This window comes from Rattus norvegicus, chromosome 10 (assembly GCF_021556685.1).
Source record: "Rattus norvegicus strain SHRSP/BbbUtx chromosome 10, alternate assembly SHRSP_T2T, whole genome shotgun sequence".
Taxonomy (NCBI): domain Eukaryota; kingdom Metazoa; phylum Chordata; class Mammalia; order Rodentia; family Muridae; genus Rattus; species Rattus norvegicus.
The window spans coordinates 56495344-56518071 of record NC_141543.1 but is presented as its reverse complement, the minus strand read 5'-3'; the positions used below and the strand labels follow the sequence as shown (position 1 = coordinate 56518071).

At 39.6% G+C, this 22728-nt stretch overlaps 1 protein-coding gene across 1 annotated transcript in view; it reads left to right on the top strand.

Moving 5' to 3' along the window:
* Dnah9 (dynein, axonemal, heavy chain 9) overlaps positions 1 to 22728 on the top strand; it is a 353020-nt gene that overhangs the window by 245395 nt on the left and 84897 nt on the right. The window contains 1 exon segment of the mRNA NM_001427097.1: positions 5612 to 5872. Within this exon segment, the coding sequence (NP_001414026.1) occupies positions 5612 to 5872 (261 nt within the window).

Genomic DNA, 22728 nt, shown 5'->3' with positions numbered 1-22728 from the left:
GGAAATATCTACCAGAATATTGGTTGCCATGACATTTGGATCCTCCACCCAACAGAATCATAAGAAAGTCATAAACCTCTTTACTCTGTACTTGAGATTCCAGTCTCACGTGTTTTCTTACAGCCACAGAATAAGCTGGAGAAATGTCTCAGCAGTTAAAGAACATACTGCTCTTCCCAACGACCCAAATTCAACTCTTTGCACCCACACCAAGCAGCTTACAACCACCTGTAACTCAGGATCTAGAGGATTTGATAGCCTCTGCTGACCTCCGGGAGACCCACACACATGGCATACACTCATACAAACACATGTGCACACATACACATAAATAAAAATAAATTTTTGGAGCCTATTATTTGGAAGGCATCTACTTCAGAGTCCAAAGTCCATCTCATGGATATATTCCTCAGACAGGTGTTTATGTCCTCTCTTGCTATGGTAGCATGTCGTTCCAGGAGATAACTGATAAACATGATGTGGTCTTACAGTTCTTGGTAGCTCTGATGAAGTTCTTTGGGTAGCATCTTTTTCTAATTTTGCATCAGCTTCAATGAAGTCTTGGTATGAAGTGTATTCTCCTCTCCCTCTTGGTATAGGCAGAGTCTACAGCCTGACTGAAGAGGGGGCTGTTGGACTCAAGAAATAAGCACTAGAGACTCAGTTCTCTGTATACATTATTTAATCTGCAAACAAGAGCTGAAAAGTTTTTTTCCTTTAATTATTTTGCTTTTTGGTGATTTTTATATTTAAAAGTACAGTGTAATATTGTGATTCATGTATATTAAATTCAGTTTATGTTGGTACTGTCAAATAGTGTCAGAAATCAAAGGTACCAAAAGATGGTGGGCTTAGTGACATTCATCCTTTGCTTTGAAAAGTGGAAAATCTAACTCAAAATCATTCTGAAAAGTAAGAATACAAAAATGGAAGGAGGGAAAAGAAGAAGAGAAAGAAGGGGGAAGGGAGAATGAGAAGGGGAGGGAGCATAGGATAAGAAAAAACACATGGAGATCTCAACCACAGGATGGACACACTGAGCCACTTACCACGTGTGGCTACCAAATATTCAAACTATGACTAAGTAACTGTGGATGTCAGTGTTAGAACATTTATCTAGCTGGCAGATGGCTCTGGATTTGATGCTTAGCAGCATGAGAGAGAGAAAGAGAGAGGGAGGGGAAGAGGAAGGGGGAGAGGAAGAGGAAGGGGGAGAGGGAGAGGAAGGGGGAGAGGGAGAGGAAGGGGGAGAGACTGGCCTGCACTCCACAAAGAGGCCCTGTCTCAAAACACCAGCAACAAAATTGTGGCTAAGTCAAATTTCAGTGTTAGAAGTATTATGTAGACACGAACTTAGACAGGAGAGTAAGTTTGCTGAAAGGGGTGTAATCTTAGTGGTTTTTCTATAATTATGTGTGAAAGTAACATGTTGCCTGTGCTGGTTAAATACAGTACAGTGTTGTAACTTTTACATCATGGCTTCCCCCATTTTTTGGCTGTCTTTTCTGTCACTCATGTTCAGCCAGGTGACTTCATGTCCCATGACTTGTATGATACAAACTCAGGTTTGTATGTTGTCTGCTTGACAACCAAGCCAGTGTCTTTCCCAAGGATTTTTCAGCCATGTTCCCTGGTAAAAAACCATTGGCTCTAAGGAGTTGTGACCTGGATCCTCATTGGTCAATCCAGGGTCAAAAAGCAACTGAAACAACACAACCCTAATTACAAGGACTTGAGGAAGACTTGGTGAAGGGGTGTTCTTCAATGGAAACACTCAACTCTGCTCCCTAAATAGATAGAGATAAACCTCTCTCTCTCTCCCTCTCTCTCTCTCTCTCCCTCTCCCTCTCTCTCTCCCTCTCCCTCTCCCTCTCCCTCTCCCCTCTCTCTATCTCCCCTCCTCCTCTGCTTCCTGTTTGTGGTTCAGGAGGTAAGCCCTGGCTCTCAGCTTCTAGCTCCAGTTATGTCTGTCTACTGCCATGTTTCCCATGATGGTGATGGACCTTATCCCTCTGGAACCATGAACCCCAAATAATAGTCCTTTTTCTATTAGTTTTATTGGTCATGATATTCTATCATAGCAACACAAAAGTAACTAATACTAAATGCAAAGAGTTGGCTGACTGAGGTAGAGAGAGGCCCTGGACCCCAACCTCTTGCTGGAGTGTTTGCTCCTACCAGTTACCCTAACCTCCATTTTCTAGCAGCTAATGCCGTCACAGCCCTCTCTAAGAACCATGTGCTACAGGAAGTCAGTGTTACACCCTGCACACTCATGGGCAACTCTGGAAAGATGCATGACTTTTGTCCAGGAAATCTGCCTCTTCTCCAATCCCCCAATTCTCAGCATCTTCAGGCATTTCCCTGAGAAAAGAGCCTAGCTCTCATTCAAGGAGGCAGCCCTACTATGGGAAAGAGCCTTTTCTGGGTTCCTGAGGTTGCCTTAATGTTCTGTTCTCGTGGAATTAAGTAAGGAGAAAATGTGGCTTGGATGTTTGCAAGAGAACAAAAAAGCTTTAACCTAGCCTTCCCTGATCTGTGGCTCTGTTAAAGAATCCTAAATTGAACCTGAGCTCCTTGTTACTGGAGAGTGGCCTCTTTCTGACTGGCAGGACCCTGCTGTCACTCCACATCACAGTTTAAGACCTATTAAATTTCTATTCATGGTGAAGGGGATTATTTACCTTGGGCTTGAGGTCACAGCCATATCAGCAATCAGCAAAAAGAACCACAACCACACAGAAAAAAAGAAAAAAGAAAAAAAAACACACTTCAATTTTCTCAAATCTCCCAAGATTTAAAAAGAAACAAAAAGTTACTGGTGTGTTTGCTGGGTTGATTATGCAGCTCAATCATTTTGATTTACAATTGCATCTTTGTCCTTGCAGAAGTAACTCTGCAGCTGAACAACAGACATGGAGGCAGATTAACCTTCCAACGCGTGAATATAAGACTTGTTCCAAGGAGCAGCCTCGATTTGAGGTTAAAACGGGCTCTGGCTCCCATGAATACACAAAATTACAGAACATTCTTTTTTTGCCCCCTTTCCTTTTCTTCCTTTTGATCTGCCATGAAAGGGGAATTATCAGCCGCGTCTAAGCCTCAGTTTTATTTTTTGATTTATGCATTTTGCATCATAAAGCTCTTGAATCTGTTTGCCGTGTTCCAGGAGCTCCAAAGTAATCTGTGGTTGTTGCATGCAATACACTGCAAGAAAATGAGAGGCAAGAGGTCAGCCTGCAATGGAAGGTTTATGGGCCACACTGCAAATACAAACAGCGTCTTTGCTTTTCAGAATAAATAGGCCTGTCTTCCTTTTGCACTTGAAAAGGCCATTATGCTAGACCAGCCTGGCTCAAACCTAGGCTAGCAGAATCAAGAGGGCCCTCAAGGCCTCACCTTAGAGTTTCTGACTCAGTGGGACTGGAGTATGATCTAGTGTTTGCATAGTCAACTTGTTCTTGTAGGACACTTCTGCTGCTGCTGCTTCTGCTAGTGGTGCTGGCGGTGGTGGTGGTGGTGGTGGTGGTGGCGGTGGCGGTGGTGGTGATGTTGATGACAATAATGGTTCTGGTGCTGGTCCTAGTGTTGATGCTAATGCTGATGTTGATGCTACTGATGCTGGTGCTGCTGCTGTTGATGCTAGTGTTGGTGCTTATGCTGATGCTTACAGTGATGCCAATGCTGAATCCAATGTTGGTGCTGATGCTGGTGTTGATGCTGGCCCAGGGAACACATTGTCAAACCTTAACTCTGCTGATCTGGAGAGACACAGAAAAACTAGACCCTCTCTAATCTATTTACAAGGCTTCATTATGCCTCCCCATGATATTTGACATCAGAGGCATTGTGGGGAATCCGGCTGGCTATAACCATTGGTACTCTACTTGTCTAATCTTTACATGGTCACCTATTTGTAGTTAAGGATTGTGGAAATTAGTAAAAAACTACTCAAGTGAAAGTTACTCAGAGCTACCAAATCAGAGCCTATTAACAGCACAGGAGTCCAGCAGCACAACTGTGCCTGTCTTTAGCCAAGGCAGGGAAAACATAGGGAGGCTTTTTAGTCTAGAAAGAGAAGGCCCTTCACCTGGGGAAGTGAAGACAGGCTCCCCTGGGAGTGAACATTTTGTGGGATAGGTTAGGGATTTCTTTGGTCCTCCATTGGAAGTGACAAAAATAATGACACTGTTAGTTGTCTATTGTTAATTAGGTCCTGGCCATTGAGGGCAACTGCTACACTGACATACAAGTTACTAAATCTTTCTGGATTGTGGCAATAATCCAGAAATATCAGTCAGACAGCCTAAATCTCTGACTCGAAGCAAGGCGGCTTTCTGAAGGAGTCATTAGACAGTTTTACGCAGGTGCCCTTTAAGTTTGTTCTAGGGTTGGAGGGAGGGTACATGGTTACATCTGTTTCCTCATTTCTCTTGAAGGCAAGGGTTTGGCTACCTGGTGAGTTGTTGGAGGCCTAGGTCAGACTTGTACTTGTTTGTATACAAGGTCTGGACACACACACACTATGACTCTCAGACCTCACAGTAGATATTCCTACTTGTGAATCTTTAGCACTTTTGACAACCAACAATTTTAATTAAATAGCTACTGTTCAGGTAAAGTATAATGTTAAGCACATAAAGGGTTTTTTTTAATTATTAATAATAGTCTTTTTAGTATTTGGACGGAAAACAGTTGAGTTTCATCATGGTTGCCCCATGATGATATTATGCATTTTCCTCATGCATTACCCTCCCCCACTGCCACTACGCTGAGTACTTTTTGTTAACTTAACACACACTAGAGTCACCTGGAAAGACGGAGCCTCAGCTGAGAAATTGCAGACACGTCTGTGGAGCGTTTTCTTAATTGCTAATTGATGAAGGAGGGTCCAGCCCACTGTGGGTGGTGCTAACCCTAGGCAGGTGGTCCTGAGTTGTATAAGAAAAGCAGCTGAACAGGAGCCATGAAGAGCAAGCCAGCGAGCAATGTCCTCTGTGGTCTCTGCTTCAGTTCCTATCTCAAGCTTCTGCCCTGGTTTCCTTCTGAAAGACAACAACCTGTAAGCTTGAAAAAACTCTTCCCTCCCCACATTGCTGTTAGTCAATATTTTCTCACAGAAACAGAGAAACCAACTCAGACACTGCCCCTTAATCCATCCCCACCTCCAGATAATCCACTTCCTCCCCCAGTTTTTTGCTCTTGTATTCATTTTATTTTCCACTTCCCTTAAGGTCTCTTCCTCCTCTCTCACAAGTCTTCAGTTGATAGGTGCCTAGGCTGGTTTCATTTCCTGGTTACTGTAACTAGTAAAAGCAGCAAATATGGATGCTGCCCTGTGGTGTTTTAACAAACATAAGCACTAATTAAGTGAAAGGCATCTAGGAGAAGGTTCTAGGCATGTGGATGTCAGAATAGTCCAGCACACCTAAAGGTATCCTGTGTGCCTTTCTATTTGTCCCCAGTGCAAGGAGTTCCACTTGGGAATGCAACTTTCCATCTCTGCATTCTTGAGTGAGCTCTTGGATCTCTTCTAGAGAATTAGGCCCAGGGAGCCATGAGCACCATTTCTCTGCTCTGCTCCTCATGAGTCTGGTGTTCTCTGATGCAGGTGGATGATCTGAAAGCCAAGCTTGCCACCCAGGAAGTGGAGCTGAGACAGAAGAATGAAGATACAGACAAGCTGATTCAGGTGGTGGGTGTGGAGACCAGCAAAGTGAGCAGAGAGAAAGCCATTGCAGACGAAGAGGAGCAGAAGGTGGCACTGATCATGCTGGAGGTGCAGCAGAAACAGAAAGACTGTGAGGAGGACCTGGCTAAAGCTGAACCAGCCCTTACCGCAGCCCAGGCAGCCCTCAACACACTCAACAAGGTAGGAAGGTCAGGCAGGCTTGCCTTCCTTCCACCCACCTCTCCCTTCTCCCCCTATCTTCCCATTCCCAATCCCCCCCTCCCCTCTCTCCATTCCTTCCTAATTTCTAGATTACCAAAAAAGAAATATTTTATTTGTATACCAATAACTTGTTCACTGATTATTTCTTACTAAGAAAATTAACATCTTCCTTGAGATCTATTGACGCAGGAGTTACATTTCCTAAGATGTTCTGAAGCAAATATAGGAACGTTTACTGTGTTACTCCGGGAGTCTCTGCCTCCTCATTTGCTAAGAGGAAGCAATGATGATATAAACAGCCCCATTGTTATAATAACTAGGCGAGATAATGTATGAAAACTAGATAATCAATAGCAGTCACTATGAAAAACTTCTTTTCTGTCAATATTGTTAAAGCCAGGATAATCACCTTGACTCTCATAAAACCAGAATGAAAACCTGCAAACTCTCTGGTTGGTTGTTTAGTTGATAGATTGGTAGATAAAAAAAAATACAGAGTATGAATCAATAACTCAAGGAGTGATAAAATCAAATACAGAAGTCATACTGGATCCCTCTGCCACAAAAGAGGTGAAATGTGTGTTTACTCACTGCCTACCGCAGACGCATAAGTCACTTCCTCTCCCTACCTGTGTGGGATGGCACAGTTCTTCCATTTCATTTCCCTATGACATAGAAAGGGGGAGACGGGGATTAGTGGGTTCTTCACTATACCTAAATAGATCTAGAAATAGAAACAAATAGAAAATTTGATCAATGCTATTTTTAAAATGTATCCAGGATCCAAATGCTTTAATAATCTCTCCTGTATCTGCTTGATGAGAGCACTCTCATGTTCTGATGCTGTGCCCGCTCACAGCAATCTGAGATCTTCTCTCCCCTTTATTACGCACTGACAAATTATAAAGGTAGTTTTGATGTATATGTCTCCGTGGAATGATTGAATTAAGCTAGTTATCTTATCAATCATCTCAATATTTAGCAACTTTGTGCTGATAAGACTTGAAATTTATTCTCTTAATACTATATAATCAATCATATAGCCTTTAACTCTTAACTTTATTTACTGCAGTGATAGATCTCCCAAAGCCGATGCTTTGGCATTAAGCCCTCCGTCCCTACTATCCCAACCCATCCGGTTTCTGGTAGTCACTGCTACAGTCTTTCCTTATATGTTTATGTGCCGTTTTACATTCTGCACATAAATAACGCCATGTGATGTTTGTCTCTGTTTGGTTTATTTCATATAACATAGTGTTTTCCAATTCCATCTGTCTCCTCACAAATGACAGATTTTCATATTATCCACTTCATCTACTGAAGCCTTGAGTTTTCCCTACTGTGGCTATTGTGAATGGCAGTGAACATGGAGGTGCAGACATTTCTTTGATATATTGATTTTAGAGCATCCAGATAAATGCCCACAGACAGGATCACTGAATCCAGTACATAATTCGGTTGGGTTTCCTGAGATATCTCAGTATTGTTTTCCATAATGTCTGTATTAGTCTTTATTCCCATCGGGAGTATACAAGGGTTCCCCTTTATCTGTGTCCTTGTTAGAGGACTCATCATCAACTCTTATGATAATCACCCCTCTGCAAGGCCTGCATGGTGTGTGTATTAACTCGAGTTTTTCTAAGGAGCGCTGAGCCTCTTGACGCCAAGAGTCTTTCAGGGTATTTCACATAAAACTACCTATTTATATCTCTTACCCTTTTCTTGAATGAACTGCTTCTTGTCTATGGAGTTGTTTAAGGTTGTGTATTTTAGATATCAGCTCTAAATCGAGTATATGGTTATAGATATGTTGTACCAGTTCTGTACATTTTTTTCTTTATTCTTTCTTTCTCATGAAGAATTAAGGTTATTTCTATATCCATTTTTGATTCTTTTCTTGTGTTTTAGGGATCAGATCTAAAGATCATTGTCCAAAACAATGTTGTATTGCTTTCCCCAAGTTTACTCTCTAATGGTTTTACAATTCCAGGTTTTAGATTTGAATCTGTAATTCATCATGAGTTGATTTTTACATGTGATACGAGTATTTTTCATCCTTTGCATTTGAAGACACAGTATTCTCACACTGTTTACTGAATGAGATCTATATTCTTAGCATCTTCATCAAGAATCAACTGACCATAGACTAGATGCTCAATTCTAGGTGTTCATTTCCATTGATCACTTAGGCCAGTATCACTTTTTAGTAGACTTCAAACTCAGTCAGTATGATGCTTCCAGTTTTATTCTTTGGGATTTGGGAATTTTGTTATGTTTGTGAATGCATATGTACCTTAGGTTCAGATTTTCTCTATAAAAATGGCATTTAAATTTTCAAAGAGATTACTCTAAATCAGTAGATCATTTTGAGTATTATGGGCATTTAAACAATAGTACACTTTTCTAATCTATGATCACATACATAATCTCTTTTCCCTTATCTGTGCCTTTACTACCTGTGACTGTTTTATATTTTGCAGTGTTCTGCTATCTTATCTTCTTGCTTAAATTTATTCCTAAGTGTTTTGTGAGCCTACAATAAATGGGATTTGGGGTAGTTTGACTGAGAATGGGGCTAGGAGCATATGCTTGAATGTTTAGTCCCCAGTTAGTGGAATTATTTGGGAAGGATGAGAAGGCGTGGCCTTGTTGGAAGAGGTATGTCACAGGAGGTGGGCTTTGAGGTTTCAAAAGCTCATGCCAGGCCTGTGAATGTGAATGTGTGTGTGTGTGTGTGTGTGTGTATGCTTGTGTGTATGTATGTGTATATGTGTGTGCACATCTGTACCTGCTGCCTGTAGATCAGAATGTAGCTCTCAGCTAATTATCCAGCCTTGTGCCTGCATGCTGCCATTCTCTCCACCATGATGATAATGGACTAACCCTCTGAAACTTTAGGCAAGCCCCAATCAAATGCTTTCTTCTATAACTTGCTTTGGTTAGAGTGTCTCTTCACAGCAATAGAATAGTAACAAAGACAGGATTATTCTCTTGGCTTCCTTCTTGAAACCAACATTGCCAATGTGGAGAAATGCTTCTGGTTTTTGTGCACAATATTTTTTTTGCCTCCTACAACCTTACTGGACTAATTTTTAGTCTCAACAGTTTGTTGGTAGGTTAAGTTCTATATATGGTATTGTGTTGTCAGTTTACTGTATCCTTTTTCCTACTTGCATGCCTTTTATTTGTGTGTGTGTGTGTGTGTGTGTATGTGAGAGAGAGTGTGTGTGTGTGTGTGTTTATATGTGCATTTGTATGTATGTGTTACTTCTACAATGACTTGAACTCCACTGTTGAGTAAGGTGGCAAGGTTGGGCATCATTTTCATCTTCTAGACCTTAGAGGAAAGAATTCAGTTTCCTATCACATTAGTTGTGTTTGTGAAATGTATCGCTTATTCTTATTGAGTTGTACTGACATGCATCCCTTCTATACCTAACTTGTCAAGTATCTCTGTCATAAAACACTTAAATATTGTTAAAATATTGTTAACACTTTCTTACATCTAAGAAAATGACTTTTTGTCTTTTAATCTATTTTTATTATTGAACTATCCTTGCATCCTAGGGGTAAATGTCATTTGATATTGGTGAATGGTCCTACTAAAATTGTTGTGACATGAAACTTGTTGAGGACTTTTTTATCTTTGTTCTTCAAAGATCTTAGGCTGTTCTTTGGTTTTCCTTGAGGTCCTTTGTGTCTTTGGTGTCAGAGAAATGCTGGCTTCATAAAAGAACTTGAAAATATTTCTTCCTCTATGTTTCTGAGATTGTTGTTTTTGTTGTTGTTGTTGCTGTTGCTGCTGCTGCTGCTGTTGTTGTTGTTGTTATTATTGTTGTTGTTAGAAGAATTTATGGTGCATTCTTGTTAAGTCATCTTTAAAGGTTTAATGAAATTCTTCAGTGAACTCACCAGATCTTGGGCTTGGGTATCTGATAGAGGATTTTTATACCTGTTTCAATCTCCTCACTCATTATCAATCTACACAGAATCTCCATTTATTCATGGCCCATTCCTTTTACTGGTCAACTTCTCCTACCTTTTCCAACATAAGGTTATGACTGTTCAGGGAAGTCTCCCAGGATCCTTTATATAAGTAATTTTAAACCAGGAGTTTGATCCTCCATTGATTTTCCTTATGTCCAGACTACAGTCCAAAGTGGTCATCATGACTACAAGACACCATAAATTTTCTCCTGTGATGCCTTTTCTACCACCCCAATTGTTATGTCTCCATTGCTACTCTTCTCTGCCCATGCTGACTTCTCTCTGTAGCCCCATAAACCCAGCCACAGGCAAAAGCTCTGAATGAACCCACGCAGAATGTTCAATCCCTGGTCCTCTGCTCTTCAGTCAGGTGTTTTCTCAAATTACATTAGCAAATAAAAATAATCAATTTCAGAAAATTAAGGTATACATGAAAACATATAATCCAAAGCAATGTTAATAATTATATACACATAAATGTTAGCCAGAAATTTTATGTAACCATTTAGGGAGGGGATCATTAAAGGTAAATCATCATAGTCTCTGCTCAAAATCACTTAATGTTTGAAAAGAAAAAAATAGAAATGTGAACATGCTCTTTGATGATAAGGCAAGTATGGGACTGACAGTGAAGGAAAGTGTGTGTGGTGGCCTCTGAGGACCACAGTCACTGTACATGGGCTTGCATGTACCCTTAGCCTTATACTTCTATTATGGCTTATAAGCTATACACATATCATAACAACAGAAACAAACCCTTTTTAATGACTTGAGAGCTTGGTAGAGGGCAAAGGTAACTGCCTGACCAGGTAGGGAACAGAAAAGACAAATTATTAAGCAAATATTATTAGGATGGAGTCAGTGGTAGGAAGGGATATCCCACTTAGGAAAGACATTTGCGAAAGTGTGGAAGCATGAGGGGCTTGGTGTGAGTGAGCTGCGGGTATAGAAGTAGACAGGTGACAAGACAGGTGAGTTGTAAAGGTGAGTCAAGCAACTCTAAGGTTTACCTGTATGGAGTGTTTACCCTCTGCAGGTGGCAAGGGTCAAGTGGCTGTTTGTTTGTTTGTTTGTTTGTTTTGATCATTTTGATGGAGTAGGATGGATCAAGGAGCTTGCCTAGTTCGAGCATACATTACTTTGTGAACTGGAGGGCTCCTGGGCATTATTCTTAAACCCTTTGCTATTCTCAGGACTCTGGCACTTAAGAACCATTTCCCTGTTTACCCATTATTCTAGAAGTTAGGAATAAATCTTTAGTTGATGCGGAGACAATACCTGTAAATCAGAGCTCAGTAGGATCTCTGCATATTCTGCCTCCATCATGGCAGTTTTATTTTACTTTTATTACTGAGATGAAATAAATCCAGTGTAACTTTGCTGCCTTAGTTTAGGAGTATTTTATCTTTTAATGTCATGGCCTTTTCCCCTCCACAGAGTTACCTGTAATTTTCTATTACCCATGCATTTTACAGTGAATTTATTTTTATTATACACAAAATATGCAGTAGCACTTTGATCACTAAATAATTCAAATGGCATAGAACCCGCAGAGTCAAATATAAAAGCCTTCCTATTTCCCCTCCAGCCACAGTTTTCCCCCAAGAAACTGTAACAATCCAGGGGTCTCCACACCAGCAATTCTTTATGTATTCACATTTCTAGAAACATGCATATAGATATATTATATTTTGGCTAGGTGTGGTACTTACCAATAATTCCATAACTTGGGGGTGGGGGAAGAAGCTGGAAGACTGATGAAAACTTAAAAACAGGTCTACATAGAAAATCTCAGCCCAGCCACAGTTATAAAACACATACACAAATATAAATGCATTTTGATATGACTGACTTAATTTCTCTTTTGGTTGTATGTATTTGAGGTATGAAACATGATGTTTTAATATCCATAGTAAAATAATTATTCAACAAAACTTACAAAACCATCACTTCACATACTTGTATGGTATATATCTTAACTTCTTATCCTATTGCTGTGATGCAAAACCCTGACAAAAGCAACTTGAAGGCTTCTTTTAACTCACAGTCCCAGGTTACAGACCATCTCAGCAGAAGTCACAGTGGCAGGAGCTTGAAATGGCCAGCCACAATGCATCTATAATCAAGATAGCAGCAAGCAAGGAATGCTATGTGCTACTTAGCTTGTTTTCTTGTTTAATACAGTCCTGATCCCCTGCTTGGGGAATAGTCCTATGTACAAGTGTGATAGGTCTTCCCATACGTATTAATATAATCAAGATAATCCTCCACAGGCATGCCCAGAGGCCTACTACCCAAGTAATTCTAGATTCTGTACTCTATGTAGTTAGAGTTTCTATTGCTGTGATAAATATCATGACTAAAAGCAACTTGTCAGGGCTGGAGAACAGGGTAGATACTGCACTTTGTTAACTCCAGGATCACACCTCATCACTGAGAGGAGTAACGGCAGGAATGAATTCCATTCTCATGTCGTCCTGAGTTGTCTTCCTCATTTCCATCCTCCTTATGTTTGTGTTTTCCTGAGCATCATTCCGATGTTTAGTCTCCTCAGGCTCCTTTTTTCTTGATTTTTGCTGAACTGTTTTTAAATATCTTCTTTAAACTCCTTGAGTTCTTTGATAACGTTTTTGATTGTTCTTTTAAATTCTGTGTCCTGGAGTTCATCTAAGTAATTCTTGTTGACAAATATTTTGACAGGACTGAAAAGTTTTGGAGAGAAGATATTGACTTGATCTTTCATATTGTTGCTATTTTTTGTGATGAAACATGGGCATGTGGACTCTGCTCGAAATTTGTGATGGATAGGGTAGGTTGGGAAAGAAGAGAAAACGTGGCGGTAAATTGTGTCTAGAGTTTAGAAATGGCTTGGGCAGATTCAAGTCAGGCAAGGAGGACTGGGCTGGTGTATGGGATGTGTATCCTGTTCAGAGCATGGAGTATGGTAGAACTCCTTCTCAGTGAACTCAGGGAAGACCAAGGTAGGCCAGTGAACTGGTTGTAGTAGCCTGGCTAAATCTGCTGAGTTGTAGGAAAAACATGGAAGAGGAGTTGTTCATAGATGTAATCCTGGAAGAAGATATGTAGAAGCAGGCTGGAAAGGACCTAATGGTAGTTGCAGTTATGGGAGGTCCTGATGGAATCCAAGAGCTTAGCTTGGCTGTGGCATATGTGGTCCATCTTCACTTAAAATAACTTTTCTTCTTGCTACTAATTTACACTTATTGTTCTTAAATTGTTTCTGTTAATTCTTGGTATGTACATTGTGATACTCTTTTCCAGTCTATCATTTGGCTTTTTATTTTATTAATAAGCAATATTAAAAACACATTTTATATTCAAATAACTTTTGGAATTCCAGCTTAACAGTATTAGGCATTCTTCTTTCCTATTGGATTTCTCAGGACTCTTATTATGGGATAACATTAATCCTAAAAGTGACAACATTATGTAAGAAAAATAAAACCTCTGAATAATTTATGAGCAGTCACATGAAACCTGTGTGAAGTGCTAATCACATGAATCTAATCAAATACCAATATGCAAACAAGTGGTACAATAAATAAAGCATTTATGCAACCATGCCTATCATATATTTGAGAAAAAAGGCTGCAAGTCCCTTTGAGAAATGGCAAAATGACTGTATTTGCTACTTCACTGTTGCTGTGACAATATGCCTGACAGAAACAGCTAAAGGGAGGCAAGTAACTCATTTCCCAGGAAAACCAAGTCCCTTGGCCCCTGGGAAACAGATATATCCGCAGAAGCATGAGGTAAAGGAGAGTTATTTGTTTTATGATCAACCAGAAGTGGAGAATAAGACAAGAAAGGAACAGGGATAATTTAACCCCAAGGACCCACAAACAGCAGACTGATATTTCTCTCTTGACCTCACCTCCTAAGATTCTACAGCTTTGACAAACACCACTATCTAGGGTCTAAGCCTTCAAATCATGAGCCTTTGTGGGGGTGGATGGGAGGATGAGAACATGACATTATATAGTCAAACTGTAACAATGGTGTTTAATACAATTTAATAACCATTACTTAGCAAAGCAGGAATGGCAGGGAATTTGGATCTATTGCTAACAGCAGGCAACTAACCTAACCGAATGACAAAGAACCCTACCAAAAGGGCATAAGATACATTCCCATTAACATAGAAAAAGCACAAAAACAACTCCCTTTGCTACTATTGCTTTAAAAAATTGTCCTAGATTCTTATCTAATACAATAATAAATCAAAAATATTAACTGTATACATACTCTGTAATAGCAGATGAATGTGTTATTTTTCATAAAACTTATAGAAATATAGTAAAGCAAATAAAAGGGAAGGGATGGGGTCTTATTGCAAAATAAATTATAAGATTTAATAGCTTTTCTAATATCAGCAGTAGCCAGTTGGAAAACAATTTCAAAATAACAACCAAAACATAACATACAAATAAGTGTAAGGAAATTTGCCGAAACTGTGAAGAAAGCTGTGCCTTGGGTTTGAAGGATTCAGAAATGATACAGAAAAACACATAGATCAAGCTTAGGAATGGGATGACTACTCTCTCTCTCTCTCTCTCTCTCTCTCTCTCTTCTCTCTCTCTGCAGTCATTCCTCCAGTTTATTCATAAGTTACATATAAATCTAATTTAAGTCCAATTTGGTTTTTAGCTTGTCTCTAATGTCATTAGAAGATTATATTTTTTAATCAATTTTATAATCTGAATGTTCAACAACCTGAAACTAGCTAAATTATGACATTCAAGTGAGAGAAACAGTACATTGCTCATTTCAAATCATGATTTATAAAATAGTGGCATAAGAAATTTGATGTTTTCAGTAAAAAGGGGTTTAAAATAGAATGATTAACATGTATGTATTCTTATAAATATATTATGTGCACATGTATGTAAAGTCACAGAAAGCGAGGGAGTACAAGACTAACAGAAAGACAGATCCAAAAAACAAACAAACAAACAAACAAACCAATTAACCAAACAAACAAACAAAAACCCTACTAGATAGAATACACCAGGGCATAAATATCTTTTATTACTGAGTGCTGTTCACTTTAATTTTTTCTTTGTGGAATTTTATACAGTGTATTCTCCTTTAATGAAAGAACAAGACACCGCTGCCTTATAAAATACTGATGCATAGGAAAGAAATGAAAGTTTAAAAGAAGCACACTTTGCATAAGTTTTCAACTCAATTGTTAGGCTCATGAAAGCTTTCTTTGAATAGAAACAAAGTACAATGTGATTGGAATATTACAAAATCACACAACACAAAAACTTTAAACTGTTGGAGAGTACAAGATACCATAAAATTCCACGAGAGGCTTGCAGCACATAAAAGAAAAGGTAGGTAGCCCTTCTATGAGAAAAGCTTTAGAATTCTGTCAGGAAGCATCCATGGACATCTCTCCCCTCATATTCATCCCATCAGATCTCCTATTCTATTGTTCCCATGACTCAGAAGACTGGTTCTTATCAATGGTGCGTTTGTCCTCCGGCTTCCTTTGACCTTTGCCCCCATGAGTCCAGGAAGTCACAGGAAGAAGAACAGCCATGGAGATGCAGTGTAGGCCTGGATTCCTTAGTCCCAGCTCACCCACAGCTGGAGGTGACATCTCCCTCCTGATTCCTGACTCACATTCATCTACTCAGCCAAAACCCTAGAACAGCCCACCCTCGTTTCCCTAGACAACTTTAGATTCCTAATTTCCATATCCATCACGCCTGCTAGAAATTTTTTAACCCCATATCAAGCTTTCAAAACAAAAATTTGATCATTTCATCTTAACCTTCCAACGGCTTCCCATATAACCGAGAATAAAGAAAAACTATACTTGTATTAGTAGCTGGTACCTATAATTGGCTCAACCTCAATTGCTATGATTGGCTGAGAACCAGTTGCTTTTATAAAAATATTCCTTAATTCTTCAAGAATTTCATCTGTTGTATTGAACATTTTCATCCCCTCTGTCATCTCCAAGATCTACCCTCTACTTCATAGCCACTAAACTTTGTTTTCATCTTTTTTTCTAAAGTCAAAGAATCCCTTAGTGAAGCTTATAAACTCTTAGTGTGTAGCCATCAACCTGAATGTATTTGACCTACCAGAGCCACACCTTAAAGAATAATCAATATCAACATACCTCCCCCCCCTCTCTCTCTCCCTCCCTCCCTCCCTCCCTCCCCCCGAAGCTGTTGATTACCAGTAGTTCTTAAGGTAGGAGTGATACTTTGTGATTGCTCTCCTCTCTCTCCATAATGGGATTTTCTGCCTATTGAGTTAGTAGACATATTGTGCATGCCATCATAATCATTGTGAGTTCTTATGTGCAACTAGCCTTTTGTGTCTGACAAACACACTTTGTATAGTCATCACCACCTCTGGCTCTTATAATCTTTCTACCACTTCTCCCAAAATGATCCTTGAGCATGGGGAGACAGCTGTTACACAGATGTTCCATTTAGGACTGAGCATAGTCAATCATTCTCAATACCGTAAGCAGTGTAAAGAATAGATTATCTCTATTGGAGTTTCTGGATAGTGAGATCCCATAGACCCCCCCTCCCCAAAATATTACAAGTTATTGCCATTGCTCTTGGTTGCCTTCCAGAACTTAATGGTATGAACCTTTTGATAAAGGTATCACATACTTGAGCCACAGGACATGGAGGTCAAGTTGGTATTGACCTAGAAGCTTCAACTCTTCTAGCTAGCTTTCATGATGCTAGAAAGTACTGTGTGCTATCAGAGACAAAATTAAGCATCAGCTTACTCTCTGTGAATGCTGTGAGACAAAGTGATGATCAGATGGCAATATATGGCTATTGATGCAATCATGCCACCAATGGCATGGGAATAACCAACCACTTTCTGGTTAACTGTAAAGCCCGCTCCACAAGATGGAACCCACACCTGACAATTGGGGCCAAGAGCATATGTGTAGACCGGCCATGGTCCCTAGAGGAGAACCTACTACTAATAATCTGTTAATGGGGCTTAGTATTAGATCAACTCCTATGGATTTCTTATTACATTCATAGATTTAGAGCTTCTCTCAGTTCTCATCATAGAAGGCATTTTTTTAGTAGACAGCATTTAACACAAAGACTCCATTGCTTCTTACAAGAGTAGGCTGTGGCCTGTTTATACAACTCTAGGTACAAACACAAATTGTCCATTTGGTAAGCAAACCATTCTGAACCTTTGGTTCCAGACAGACCATCAAGGGAATCTAGAAACCACAAATAAAAGCCAATTAAGACCTTAAAAAATAGATCTACACTTTCTTGATTGATTCCTCTAGTTAACTTTCCTCATAAGAGCTAGTATGTTGTCTCGTGTTTTTGCCTGCAGGGACCCTGACTAATATTGTAATTATTAAAAAAAAATATGGTGACCTTTAGAAAATAGGCAAATAACAAACAGCAAAAATAAAAGTTCAAATAGCTTGCACAAATCAGTAAAATGCTTAGGAGATCTGGAAAGTAGGATCAGTAGGTAAAAGCATATACTGTTCTTGAAGAACTGAGTTTAACTCCCATCACGCGTGGTAGATTATAAGTAATCCCTGTAATTCAAGGGATTAATGCCTCTGACATCCAGAGCTACCTGCACTCATGTGTACATACCCATACACAGAGACACACAATTAAAAATAAAATATTTTTAAAGGAGGAAAATGTTTAGAATCACTGGTGAATATGCACATCCACATACAAATATATAAAGGAATTAAACCAATGTTTAATACCATTCTTAACTTATCAAATGAAAATTAAATCATACTATTCAGTGTTGGAAGGATGTGGGTGTACATAAGCTCCTTCAAATACTAATGACTGGGACTAAAATTTCTGCTAATAATTTTGAAGTATGGTACTGGGGAAGAAGCTCCGTCTATAAGGTGCTAGTCTCGCAAACACAAAGACCTAAGTTCACAAAGACCAAGTTTTTAAAAAGCTAGTCATGATGGCAGACATTTGTTATTTAAGGGCTTGAAGAGGCCAAGATAGGAACATACCCGAAGGTCAGGCAGCCTAAACCCAGTCTGCCAAGTTCTAGGCCAGTAAGAGAACCTGTCTCAAAAGACAGAAAGCACACAATAGCTGGATGATCTGTACATATGCACACACATATATGGAAACCAGGAAAGGGGGTGTACGGAACAAACAATACGGATCTCTAAGAAGTCTTGTTGGAGAAGAATACAATAGGGCATACCCATCACGCATTAAAGCCATCGGTAACTTAAGCATACACTATCTCTAAATAATGCTCCATTTCCCACAATCCAAATTGTAGAAAGATGGAGCCAAGTAGGCTACAGCCTTTCACTTAGAAACTTGGCTGTTGGCAGTTCCCTATCCTGTTATGCCAGATCTGGTTGAATTCTGTTCTTATTTGAGGAAGAGACTTTTAACTACTACTTCTGTTTCACTATGGTCTGAGTGAGGATGACCCCCATGGGCTCATATATTTAAATGTTTGGTCCCCATTTAGTGGAACTGTTGAGAATAGGGGTGTGGCTTTGTTGGAGTGGGTATGGCTTTGTTGGAGTGGGTGTGGCTTTGTTGGAGTGGGTGTGGCTTTGTTGGCGTGGGTATGGCTTTGTTGGAGTGGGTGTGGCCTTGTTGTAGGAAGTTTGACATTGAGATTTTAAAAGCCCACACTAGACCCAGTCTCAGTCTCTCTCTTTCTCTCTCTCTCTCTCTCTCTCTCTCTCTCTCTCTCTCTCTCTCTCTTCCCCCACCCCCGTCCCATGCAACTTGTGAACCCTAAAAACTCTAAGATACAAATCCAGAGCCATACCTGCCATTTTGATGGTCATGGGCTAACACTCTGAAACTGTATGCAAGCTTCCAATTAAATGCTTTCTGTTATAAGTTGCTTTGGTCAAGGTTGGAGAAATTTTCTTCTATGATTTACTTGAAAATATTTTCTATGCCTTTGATTTATTTTCCCCTTCTCTATTCTTATTATTTGTAGATTCTTTTTTTTTCATTTCATAGTGCCCCAGATTACTGGATGTTTTGTGCCTCCTCACAGAATATAACCATAACCAAGACAAGGTCTTTTTTAAGTTTCTTTTCCTGATCTTGATTTAAGTTTGGTAAGCCATATATATATAAAATAATTCACCCATTTCTTTTTGGTTTTCCAGTCTAGTGGAGTACATATTTCTAAAGTATTTATTCATTATTGTCTATATTTTCATGGCATCTGTTATGATGCCTCCCTTTACATCACTAATTTTATTAATTTGGATCTTCTCTCTGGACTTTTAGATAATTTGACTAAAGGTTATAAATCTTATTAATTTTCTCAGAGAACCATTTTCTCTCCATTCTATTATTCTTTGTTTTGATTTTTGACTTTTGTATTTTACTAATTTTGGCCCTGAGTATGATTATTTCTTGTGTTTTATTCTTTAGGGGTATTTTTTCTTTTTGTTCTAAAGCTTTTGACTATACCATTAAGTTGCTAACATCTCTCCATTTCTTTTATGTTGGTACTCAGTGCTATAAACTTATCTCTTAAACCTCTCTTCATTGTGTCCCATAGGTTGGGTGCATGCTCTCTTTCCATTTTCATTCAATTCTAAAAGTTTTTCATTTCCTTTTTGATTTATGTCCTGACCCATTTTTCATTCAGTAGTAAGTTGTTCATTTCCCATGAGTTTGTGTACTTTCTGTTGTTGATATCCACTTTTGGTCAGATAGGAAGCACGAAGTTATTTCAATGTTCTTATATCTGTTGAGACTTACTTTATGTGAAAATAAATAGTCAATTTTAGAGAAAGCTCCATGAGTTGCTGAAAAGATATATTCCTTTGTGTTTGGGTGACATGTTGACAATTTGGTTTCTTGTACCTTGATAAGTACTTCCTTCTTTAGTTTGGAAGTACTTAGAATTTTCTTCTATGGTTTTGTTGAAAACATGTTCTGTGCCTTTGACCTGGGATTCTTCTCCTTCTCTATCCCTAATATTCATATAGTTGGTCTTTTCATAGTGTCCTAGATTTCCTGTTTTGTTACATAGATATTTTTTAAGATTTAACATTTTCTACAACGGGGGTATCCATTTTCTCTATCTTGTCTTCAATGCATGAGATGTTCTCTTCCATGTCTTATATTCTGTTAGTGTGATTTACCTCTGAGGTTTTGGTTAGGCTTCGAAAATGTTTTATTTCAGTTTGGGTTTTCTTTAATTCTATTTTTATTTAATATCTTACACTGTTTTCATTATTGTATTCTACTAATTTTTGTGTTTTCACAGACTTTATTAAGTGATTTGTTTGATTCTTCTTTAAAGTCCTTGACATTATTTATAATTGTTATTTTGAAATCCTGGTCTTATGCTTCATCTATACTACATTCCTCGGGATCAATTGTTGTAAGTTTCTGGTGGAAACGTATTGTCTTTGTGATTTTGTACTGGTGTCTAACCATCTGGAGTTGAGATGACTGAAGTGATTCTGAGTGTTGGTATCTGGTCTCTGTTTGGTGGGTGTTGGGATTCTTTGGTTTATGTTATTCTCCTTGGATATTAGGAAAGTGTGGTAGCTGTGTATTTCCTGGAAAGGGATATTTTTGAGGATCACTTTGTGGCAGAAAGGAATAGCAATGGGCTAGGAGAAAGACTGAGAAGGAACTATAGGAAAGAGATATGGGAATCCTTTCCACACCAAAAGTTGAGATACCCAAGGTGTTACAGGTCGGTGGGAGAAGAGCCTCCTACAAGTGGATTGCAGTGGGACAAAGGATATGTCTTGAGGGACAGGGATGACAGGGCTCGGGGACTCTGGGTTGTTACCAAGAGTTGGACCTCTAGCGAATAGAGTTGAGATGGAAAGAGAAGCACCTGCAAACAGGCTGCTGCAGAGCTGAGATTGGGACTGGAGATGTCATAATGAAGGACAGGAAGGTCAGTAAAAACCACTTCCCAGAGTCCTTTCCAAGTGTAGCCAATGGGGGTCTCTGGTAGAAAGTGTTTCTGTATACCGATGGCTAACACAAGGAATGAGGATGGTCAAGGAGGGAGGAACAGGAGGGTTAGCACAGTGGAACTAAGCTGGGTGCATACCAAGTGCTGGCAGGATCCCTGGGGAATACAGGTAGGATGAAGGAGAGGCATCTGCAGGCAGGCTGCTATTGGGCTGGGAATGAGACAGGAAAGATTATAGTGGAGGTCAAGAGGGAGAGTGAAGATTGCCTGTCTGAGCCCCAGCCACTGTAGCTCCTGGGTCATATGTGTTCTTGCCATAGCCTCCCAATCTGCTGATTCATCAACCTAAACTGTCTCCTAAAGATCTCTGCAAACCTGTTCCTTCCCACAATTTTTATCTTGGCTAGACTGTTGATCCTCAAAGAGACCTTCCTAGATCTACCTCCTTAGTTACAGTGGGATCCTCCTGTCACAAGTGGTAACCATCTTGGCAGCATTAGCATGTATAACTTTTCTCTCACTACAAAAGAGCCAGCAAGATGACTCAGTAGGTAAAGTCACTTGCTACCAAGACCAGCTACCCAAGTTTGATCCCTGGGACCCAAATGGTGGAAGGACAGAGCTCACTCTCACACGTTATCCATGTGTGCACCATTACACATGGACCTGTACCCATATGCAAAAAAGTAAATATACAAGAATGGTTTACAATATAATAATCGAATGTATCTCTTCATTATTCTACTCACTTGAATGAGTGACAGGACTTTGGTTTTCTTGTTTAACTTCCTTCCCTATCTTTTAATACTCAAAACCATGCCGGACACATCCAAAATAAGTATTTATTTAAGCCAAGACTAGTCATGAACATTTATTTATGCGCTTATTTATTTATCTATCTACTCGTTTAGCAAAGACTTGGTTGCTCTCTGTGTGCTAGGCCGACATGAAGTAACCCTAGGAAGCTTAGATTCTAGCAGAAGCAAGAGACAACGAGCCAAATATCACTACTGTGTCTGTGTGGAACAGAGAAGCAGGTTACTGGGGCAGGCAACCAGGGAGTGAAGGTGAAGGGGACAGATGGTTTCTGTGGTCTAGAAGGTGGCATAGCTTACTTAATCAGAAAGTGGGCGTAGGGCTAGAGAGATGGCTCAGTGGTTAAGAGCACTGACTGCTCTTCCAGAGGTCCTGAGTTCAAATCCCAGCAACCACATGGTGGCTCACAACCATCCGTAATGGGATCTGATGTCCCCTTCTGGTGTGTCTGAAGACAGCTACAGTGTACTTATATACAAAATAAATAAATAAATCTTTAAAAAGAAAAAAAGAAAAGAAAAAAGAAAGGGGGCGTAGCAAGCAGGTTCACGTAAGTCACAACAGTCATTTCTGCAAATGAAGGGCCCTGCTTCTTATGCCATAGTGGTAAGGATTGCAGCAATACGTTTTTCCCCCAAAAGATTCAAAAGGCAAGAAAATCAAGGTCTAAGCACTCATCCAAGTTTTATTGAAAACACACACACACACACACACACACACACACACACACACACACCCCAAATAAAAAGAGGGTGATTACAATAAAGATCTATCACTAGCATTAACGTTAAACATTGGCATCATTAACATTAACAATGCTTTTAGCAGTATTTATAGTACTCTAATGATATTTGACTCCTGCCCCGGTGCCCCAGAGAGAGATGGATTCCTCTCATCTGTCGTATGAGACAAGGGTGGAGTGACGCCAAGTGCTCCTAATGTGTGTTCACTGAAAATAGTGTCTACTTCCTTCTGAGAAATGTTCCTTCCAACCTTGTGTTCCTCCTAGTTACGGGGGAACTGTCTGCCCTGTGGTGGCTGGCTTGCAGCCCATGCGTAACAAAACAAGATGT